At 38.1% G+C, this 10,000-nt stretch overlaps 1 protein-coding gene across 3 annotated transcripts in view; it reads left to right on the top strand.

The window, feature by feature from the left end:
* The window catches only part of FOXP2 (forkhead box P2), a 424,704-nt gene that overhangs the window by 223,402 nt on the left and 191,302 nt on the right, over positions 1-10,000 (top strand). For all 3 annotated transcript variants that reach the window (XM_082075945.1, XM_082075946.1, XM_082075944.1), the window contains exon 4: positions 5,777-5,954. In XM_082075945.1, coding sequence (XP_081932071.1) covers positions 5,787-5,954 — 168 coding nt within the window. In that variant the 5' untranslated portion in view covers positions 5,777-5,786. The remainder of the gene's footprint in view (positions 1-5,776; positions 5,955-10,000) is intronic.

The raw sequence follows: 10,000 nt of genomic DNA, 5'->3' as shown, positions 1-10,000 counted from the left end.
TTGCAGTTAACTTCAGCACAAATCAATTCATCTGATTTGTTCAAGCTGCCTCATGCCAGCCGAGCGCACCTGTTCCCACAGCAGCCCGCAAGAAGGACGCATGTTTTCTTTACCTGGCATGCTGTGTTGGGGGGGAAGAGGGAGGGCATGGGGGGATGCTGAGCTGCTGGCTCGTCTCTAGTAAATAAATCTCATCTGTGGTAACTTGCAAAAATCCAATTGTCAGTCTTACTGTAAATCTGTGTTCAAAAATGGCCTTCAGACACTCACCCAACTTAAAAGTTTTGTACTACAGCTTAAATTCTTCACAATAGCAGTGCTTTCTGTGCTGTGATCCAGACACTGTTGTCCCATCGCTGCCATTTTGAGGCATTTTTGAACTGTTGCTTTACTCACAACTACCATCTTTGCTCATGATGGTATTCTAAAGAGTAAAATGATTAGTTGGCTCTGAGGAGGTGATTTAGTTTTTTACCATGAAAATTCTATTTTTTTTTTTCCTCATCAAAGATGCCAACTTCACTCACTGATGCAGATGTGGTACATGTTATTTCTGATTGTGCTAAGATATGTCCTGTAACTCTCTAACTGGAAGCTCTGTTTTCTTGAAAGACCTTCCAGCACAAGGTGTTTGAGCATGCGTTACATTTTAACAGAGGAAACTTATTTGAGTAGATAGTAGTATATTAAACCTACTAATATAGATACTTTATGTTACAGTATTTCAATAGCGTTTGACTTAATTAGTGTTTTAATCATATCCATTTACTTATATATATTTTTTTTTAATGCTGTGAAGTAATTTATGTCTTTGCTTAACTCAAGCTTTGAAAGCTAAATGTTTTAGATGAAGTGAAAAAAAAAACAACAACCTTTACAAATATTCTCTTAGCTTGTCTAATTTTTTGTTCTCACACATTCAGCGATGTCCTTCATATTTGGCATTTTGATTTATTAGGCAATCTTAAGTATTAAAGACTTCTAACATACCAGCGCGAGACTTCAAGACGCATTGTGCCTTGTGTCAATGATGAATTAATTCTACCCAAGCACAAAAGTTACCATTATTTAAGCCAAGCTCCTCAGCTCTGCTCTTAACATCGTAGGCCAGTTTTAAAAGGCTGAAGTTTAGGCTAGGTCTTAGGAAGTGAAACTTGGTAAATGCACCAGCAGGCCGGGAAATGTCAGGTTAATGCTATTGAGCGCTGTGTGCTACAGGTTTGCCTTGTCTGGTGATCAACCAAAGTGGGCAACTTGAGGCCAGTGTAGGGCTATGGGCCTGGGGGGTGTCGCCTAGGTTTGGGGGGCTCACCGCAGGGCAGGGAGCCGCTCTGTTTTCAGGAGGTGGTTTGTGATGGCAGCTGCCGACCTCCCCGTCTCCAGCACGGAGGGTGACACGCTAAGGGCGCAAAGACGGCGTCACTCGTGAAGGGCCGGGCCGGGACCCCCCAGCCGCTGGAGCCCGGCCCGTGGTGAAGGACCCTGGAGGGGCAGCGGGGCGGGGCCGGGGCGGGGACCGGACAGCGGGGCCCGGGGCGCCCGCTGGCGGCCGTGGGTGCGCAGCACCGGAGCTGCCGCCTCCCGGGGAGAGGAGCGGCGGCCCGGGGAAGGGAACGGCGGCCCGGGGAGCGGAGCGGCGGCCCGGCGGGCAGCAGCAGCAGCAGGCGGCCGGGCGGCAGGCACCCGAGCGGCAGCGGGACCCGTACCTGTCAGGGGAAAACAAACCCCGCCAGCCAGGCGTTCGGCACAGCCTGTCATAAAGCGAGGAGGTCTAATTGAGGCACGGCGCTCTATCCTGCTATTTGTACAAATAAAAGGACCACGTCTTGATGCAAAATAAACACAAAAGCACTGTTGTGACTGTAACAGGGAGTCATATACTAATTTATATAATAAGTGGTTGTGCACGCTTTATTCAAGATTATGGCTGCAAGAAATGGCATGAATTGCTGGGTGTGTTTAATGCTGGATTATAGCAATTTGAAACATGTCAAACACATGGCTAATGCCTCATGCTTCACTCATTCTTGCGTAAACCTGCATAGCCACCATCCATTATACCCTTGGTAACAACACAATTCTGCAAGTAAATATTGTTACACTAAGTAACCTTTCAATTCAAGTTGTTTAGGAAGAGAAAATGCAATCTTGTGCAGTCAGTTCCAGTGTCAGTTTAATGTTTCAAAAGGGAAGTGGTGTAGAGAATAAGTATCTGTACAGTGACTTGCTGGCTTAGAACACACACACACGTGCACGTGCACACACGTGCGCACAGAATACGCACAATTCACTGCAGGGGAGAAAAGTGACAATGTAGCTTCTAACTTCACAGCACCAGTATTTCATTTTTGATATAGGTGATTGCTTGGTTATCCTGGCAGAATTAGGTGTTCAAACTGCAGCACAGCCACGCGCTAAAATAATCTACAATTTCATTCTCTCTTGCAGAGAGCAGCAAATATTTTCCCAATACCTTTGTTTCAAATAACTGGTACCAGAGCTTATTTCTCATCTTTGGCAACAAGAATTTGGGAATTGCAGCAGAAGTAGGGGCTGGTGAACGTCTGTGTCTGTGGGTGCGTGTGTGCATGCGTGCGTGCCTGTGTGGGCACGCTCATGACTGACAGCGAGTGTGACAGCAAGAGAGAAAGAGAGGGATCAGGAAGTGTGAATATGTATAAATGTGTATAAACAGGGACCTGTATATTTTTTCTTGTCCTGTTTGAAATACGAAACTTTCAGCCTTAGTATCTGGTAGTCATTGTGTTTCCTTTGCATTTATTTATGATTCTTATGCTAACAACCATCACTACTGTTGTAAAAGCAAGAAAAAAGTATGTTAGTTTACTTAGTACAATGTTGCAGGTTCTAATTGTTCTGCCACCAATAACTGAAGTTACTGATACTCAGACGTTGGAAATTACCCTTGTTTAGATGCTGTCAGTGCTTTAATTTGTGAGGGTTTAGAGTTGACAGTACAGACACACACATGGATGTACATACATGTACATATATGTGTATGTGCATGTGTGTGCAAGAGAAAAGAGGGGAAAAGAAAAAGGATGTGTTCCCTTGCATTTTCCAGCAGCCCTTTCTAAGTTGCCGGCAGTAGAAAGGGGGCTGTGGGCAGCCAACACAGAGCATTACTCAGGCTAAAGTTTCAGTATTGTTTTTAAAAATATCCTTTTACAGCTATGAAGAGCATTTTATTTTTAACATAAAATTCTAGGCACTCTTTCTTCTTCATATAAATACTTCAGTGTTTCTCCCACTTCACTTCCAAATAAATTACCTTTTCTAGTATTGATACTCTATAGTTTCATTCTCCCTGTACTCAGCTCTTGGGTCAGATTTGTTGTTCTCTGTTTCCAGAGTAGCGTTATTGGCCATGTTATGTTAAAGCCGATTCTGCTGGCTCACAGACAATTTAACTTAAAATGCAGAGCCCGAACTACACTCTGGGGCTTTGCAAGGATACAAAATCCACAAGACATAAAACCCTTTGGTTAATATGAATTGGAAGACGTTTAACCCTTCTCTGCTAATTGTAATGAAAGAGTTGGAGATATGTAAAAGTAGGGGGCTGATGTATTTATTTATTACATTTCTGAGTATCTTCTAATGTTTTGATGATCTAACATTTACACCCCCTTGCCCTTTTAATGCGCTTGGCTAAATGTAGCACTGTTATTGTCTAACGTTCGAATTTGTAAAAGATGAACCTGTCTGTTGGTTAAATCTTTGTTTGACTAAAAGAGGATTAATGTTTGAATTTCCTGAATTTCCAAATCCTTGTAACGATACAGTTGATGAAGTGTTTTAAATAGATTTCCACTCTGATATACATGTCTTTTTATTGAAAGTAAATATTGTAAAAATCGGAAAGGGCTGCCTGCTCCTGCAGTTGTGGCATACCCGCATTAGGATTTTCATATAACTACTAAGGGCAATCAGACCCTTTTCTCTGAATATTTTAAACATTGTACATGTAAAATTTATGCCTAATTTGAATACTTATTAGCTGCCTAATCTCAGAAAAGAGTATTAGCTTTGTTTTTGCCGTGTAAAATTCATCACTGCGTGTATCACATTTTCCATTTCTATTATTTTTCTTCACTGATGTTCGCAAGAGTGTTTAAGAAGGGCTGTTTGTTCATAAACACATCTGGTGCTGCTGTTGTTTACTGGGCTATAACAGCTGCCCTCCTTTATGTTAACTGTGTCCGTGTTTGGGTTTTTTGCATCCTGTTTATTTTTGACCGGACCATCTTTAAATAACTTATCTTCTGCTATTTTAACTTTCTTCATACAATATATACTTTCACTTTATCTTGTAGGCGCTTGTTTGTGTTAATTCATACAGTGTTTTGATTAATACCCCATGCACGTAGGTGAAGTTGTAATGATCCTTTTCCTGCTTTTTTTATTTGTGGTTTTTTTTTTTCAGAGAAAGGCTATTGCTCATACTTTGCAAGGGAGAAAATAACTAAGTTCAATAATTAGGCTAAGCAGCAAGCTTTGTTTCTTTTCCCGAGTTTGCTTAAGCAACCCTCTCCCTTCAGAGGTGTCTTTTAAAGTCAGAGCTCGGCCAGGTTGTTGTGGGGACTCTTTCAGTCCGTCAGGAGGTGAAGGAAAGCGAGGTCCGTTCTGACCCTGCGAGAGCAGGACAGGACTTTTGTGGCTCCGAGAAGAGACGTTGACCTTTCCATATTGCAGATACAAAATGTGCCTTGAAATTCTGGTTTGTAAGGGCATGTTGGTTCTTTATTTACTGCAAAGATTTCAACTGATCTTGGCAGGACATCTCATTGCTATCCTGAAAGTACAGTATATTTATGCAGTGAAAATGATAAAACATTTATTACTGTAGAGAAGGTAATATGCATAATTTATGCTGTTTTTAGCACAATCATTAGTGATATTCTTGATAGATTTTATTTCCAGCTTTCATATCTAATACATGCCTGGAAAATTAATTTTATATCTTTCATTTATTTGCCTATGTTAAAATTGAGTTTTAAGTCATCTTCAAGTGAACAGTTTGATTGCTGCTCATGCATAAGCTTAATTACTTCCCAGGAAGGACAGTATTAAATGTTTTAAATGTCAGAAAAATAAATGAATATCAGCCGTTTGATTAAAAAAATAGGCAATATCTGACGTGTTTGCAGCAGGAGCTTTTTCTTAAAATGCCTCCGAGGCAAAATTTTATTTAGTCACAAAAAAGGAGAAGCCCATTATACTATTTATCATTGGTTGATACCATATGATTTGTAACACCCTTACAAAATTTTAATTTTGTATGATTAGCTGTGCATCATTAAACAACAGCCTTGCATAAGATATGCTGTAAAATTCTGACAGAATCAAGATAGTGAATATTTTAAATAAGGCTGTATAGTCATCCATGGTTGTCAAAGCCAGATAATAGGAAATATAGAGCAGTGTGTGAAATCGTGCCTTCATTTAAACTGGTTTTATAGGTAGACTTTAAAATGTAGTCGTTCATAAATGCTATTGACCATGCTGCGTGCATGGTGTGTTATTTTGGCCGTTAAATGTAAGCACACAAAGATTGCTTATAGAAACCTTAATTCCGGTGATTAGTATCTGTATGAAAGCAGAGTTTGCATCGCATTTCTTGGTAAGCAGCTTCGCGAGGCTTTTTTCTTCTTCTAAAGGTGCTGTCTGTGTAATTGGCAGAGAGGGACATCTTGATAATGGAAGTGTGAAGGTGTAACGCGTGTGTTAATTGATACTTCTTAATCACTTTTAGGTATTAAGTCATGATGCAGGAATCTGCGACAGAGACAATAAGCAACAGTTCAATGAATCAAAATGGAATGAGCACTCTAAGCAGCCAATTAGATGCTGGCAGCAGAGATGGAAGATCAAGTGGTGACACGAGCACTGAAGTAAGCACAGTAGAACTGCTGCATCTGCAACAACAGCAGGTAAGTTTGTTTTGCTTCCTGTTTGTTTTTTAACAAATGAAGGGCTGTTTGCAGACGGGCACCCTTCCCCAGCCCCTCTGTGCCTGCTGAATGGGAAGTGTCCTGCGAGTGAAGAGCGTGGGGCGTTATTTGTTGTTGTTTTTGTGCATGTTAACGCCGAAACACCAGGATCCCCTTTTTCTGGTGGCAACGTCTCGCTGCTGCCGATGCACACGCTCGCCTGGTGATTAAAATCCCGCGGCGTATTTATGAAAGTTGTGCCGAAGCCTTGCGGTGCATGTTTTGAGAATGTGTCCGTTTACGGAGCGGTGCGGTGGCGCGGGACGCGATGCGGAGCTTTCCACCAGAGGGCCACATTACTTGAGACTTGGCTTCGCTTGCCACCGCTTGTTCCAAAGTCGGGCGAAGAGACCTGAGTGACTCCTCACAATAAAGATGCTTTGCTGTCGCAGGTGTAAATAAAAAAATGCTGGTTAGTTCTGAACCACTGAAATAAAAAAGAGCATCTGCCTGTCTGTGTGTGCATGTGTGTGAGTGTAATTTGGATGTGTGATTTTGAAAATATGAGAAAAGAGAGAAGCAGCTTTTCGGTAGGTAGGTTTCCATTCTCACTCTTTAAACATTTTTTTTTAAGTTTGTTTGTTTTCTCAATGAGTTAATGGAGAACTGCATTTGTGTTTAAAACTGTAAAATTAAACTGTTGTCTGACTGCTGACACCATCTAATTATGAGATGAAATCAATTAATTTTTGTCACTGTAAGACTTCTTTTCCTTTTAAAACCTGCACAGATGTAATTCCTTCTATTTTGTCTACCTAAAGAGTTACCTCCCTATTAGGGGCTGCAGATTTTACTAATGAATCAAAGCCCAGATGGTTTGTTTGGTAAACAGTTGGGGGCTGATTCTGCAGAGTGCCAGTACCTGCTCTGAACTCCTCAAAGTCTTTGGTGTCTGGTCCTCTCACCTGCTGAGGCCATTCAGCACCTTTAGAGTTCAAACCCTTCGTTTGTAAATACTGAAGTGTTTTCATTGCAATGTCAGGTATTGCATTAACAGAAAGAAGGTTGTCTTCTGTCAGATAAAATATTATAAAAATCCTGTTTTATAGAAACACGTTTCAACCTGATAGATAAATTGCATGTGTATGGGCCTCTGAAATAACAGGTCATAATAGCTCTTAAAATTGAATCATTCTTAGTGCTGAATTAAGCAGTGTACACTAGCTACATTTATAGTTAAATATTTTAAATGGTGACAGAAAATGTGGAAGAATTAAATAGTTGGAGATTGAAATATGAGAAGTTGTTAAGGCTTAAATCTGTGCCCTGCTACAAACTCAAATGTATTCTGTTTTAACAATTGAGCACTTACAATGTTACACTCTGAGGAAATATAGATTTTGGTGTCTTCATTATGTTCTTATCAGGCTTACACTTATATTTGTATACACACTATTATCTATATGTGTACGCTGTGTATATATATTGTTTTCGTATAGAATTATATATATGTGCACACACATACCTATATAAATTTAGTGTTATTTACATTGAAAAGCATGCCACCACCTTTATTCCGCTGTTCAGGTTATAATAGGATTTTAAAATCTTTATTGAGAGAGTGTATCTAATTGGTGTAAATGGTTAGAAAACTACATTTAAATAAAACACTTCTAAAACACAAAAATATCAACAGAATAATGTGCCACTTACATGTTTCTCAAAGCATTTGTAGACAATTTGTCCATACAGTCACAGATTCCAGTAGATAGCATTTGCAAAGACCACAGAGAATAACAACTGAAGATGAAAATATCCAGTTGAGTACTAATAACAGACAGGTTCTGAGGGGACAGGCTTAGAAGTGACAATCTTTTCTTCAAAACTGTGATTAGATCTTAAATAAGCAGACAGGCAAAGTAAAACCGTGGGTACAGTTAATAGGACTCAAGAGGCATTTTATGGTAGGGTCTGCACCATAGGATTTAAATACAACTTGAATTAGGCATATAAATCCTTCTATAAAATATGTTGATGTGAAACATAAACACTAGTAAACATGCAGAGGATGTCCTTTACATAATAGGTATAGCTGTGTGCTACTTTTGCTTTTCCTTCTATTTTTTCTGTTTTTTTTTTTTTTCTTTCTGTTTTTGACCAGATGCCTTTTGAAATATGATTTAAGAGGAAAATGATGGCTACTTTTTTATTGTCACTGTACTAACTCTCTAAAATGTTATTTGTAATATGCAACTCGCCTAACAAACTTTGACAAGTAGAGAAAGAGAACAAACCCCATTGTACCTCCAGCTATTATTCTGAAGATTTTTTGTTGTATAAATATGTGCAAGATATAATGTACTGATGTCATAGTTTAATATTCTGGGTTTGGCTTCCCTAAGTCATTTTATTGCAGGCCTTCAAATAAGCAAATCAGGTTTGTTATAGGTTTTTCTAGAGGAAGCAAGTAAATGGTTGCTGGTTTTCATACATTTTCTTCAGCTGGGCAACTACATAAAGTGATGCTAATACTTAAGAATAGCTATATCAGCTGAGTAAAATCACAAAATAACTTTTCACTGTGTCGTGAATATGTACTGGGGAAAGTGAAACATGAGAAATTTTAGACTGTACAAAGAGCAACTGGGCTAAGTTAAAAAATTTAAATTTTATACAATTTGCATCATGTTCAAGCATTATGATCACAAACTGGTGGATTTATAGAAAGTAAAAACGCTAAAATAATATATAGCATTAGGTTCTTATAAGGAATTATATGGAGATTGGACAGTCCTGTTATTTGCTTGATGAACTATGTTGTGATCTTTATAGAGAAATGAGTAGTTTGACTTAAATCAGGGAGTTATTCCTCATCCATGTATCAAGAGAGAATGACAGTATTCTATAATATATTGTAATATATACATGGTGATAAATGGATTGAGTGCTGTCACAAGTCATCAGGTCGGCTTTGAAGATGTATGACTAGAACGTAAGCAACTTTTTATCTTACTGTCGATATTTATCAACTTATAAATATTGCTAAAGTGAATGTAGATTCTTATTATTAAAATATGATGCAAACTGTAATCTGCTTGGACTTGTTTCTGCTGCTTTTTTTGGCTAACAATGAGACATCCTCTCTCATATATTTACATTCGTACACTTCTGAGGTTTTCACTTTGATTTTTTTTCTTGTCTTTTAAAATCAGTGTTTGATATTAGAATGTATAATACATGGAAAAAGCATATCCTTGATTGAATACATTGACAGATTATTCTGCATTAGATGTAGAATTTTATTTTGATATTAAGTTTGTAGAATTAATTGTTTGTGTCACTAAGGTCAAAATAGTTGCTAAAAAACCATGATTGCTTTACAGGGTAGATTTGAGCTTGCATTTTGAGTATTCATTAAGTCAGTTCTACCAAGATAATATTCTTAAATGTTTTATGGGAATTTATTGGTAAGAAGCTGTTTCAGTTGACTGTGTTTAAAATTATTTTTCCAAAGCTGTTTTGTTTTGTTTTTTTCACATATCACTTACCACTAGTATTTCATTAATACAAAATATAAACAATATTAAAGTGAAAATGTGATGCTAGCATTCAGCTATCTTATCCTGAAGATGTAGAAATAGAAGTTTTGCTTTCTTATATGTTTTGTCCTTGTGATTATTTAAAAAGGAGGAGGAAAGTAGCAGGCTTTTTTTGTTTATTATGTGAAGTCTTAAATTAAGCATTAAAATAACACATTTCTGTATGTCGAACCGTATTTCTATTTACTGAACCACTAGAAACTTGCATTTTGACTCCTTGAAAGAGCAAATGAATTTTCTCTTACTGCACAGGCAGTTTGTGTTAAAAAGTGACATAAAAATCCACAAGTACTCCACCTGTGTACTCCATAAAAAATATTGATTATATGTAACTTAAATATAAAACTTCTTATTGCATCTGATTGCACTTATTGTTACTTAAAGTGACCATGTCATATTAGGAAGAAATGCTTTTTCCTAGTGATTTGAAATTGAAGTTAAATTTCT

This window comes from Streptopelia decaocto (genome assembly GCF_964273445.1).
Source record: "Streptopelia decaocto genome assembly, chromosome: 1".
Classification (NCBI taxonomy): domain Eukaryota; kingdom Metazoa; phylum Chordata; class Aves; order Columbiformes; family Columbidae; genus Streptopelia; species Streptopelia decaocto.
Note: the sequence above shows the minus strand (reverse complement) of the source record. Positions and strands in the feature narration are given on the sequence as shown.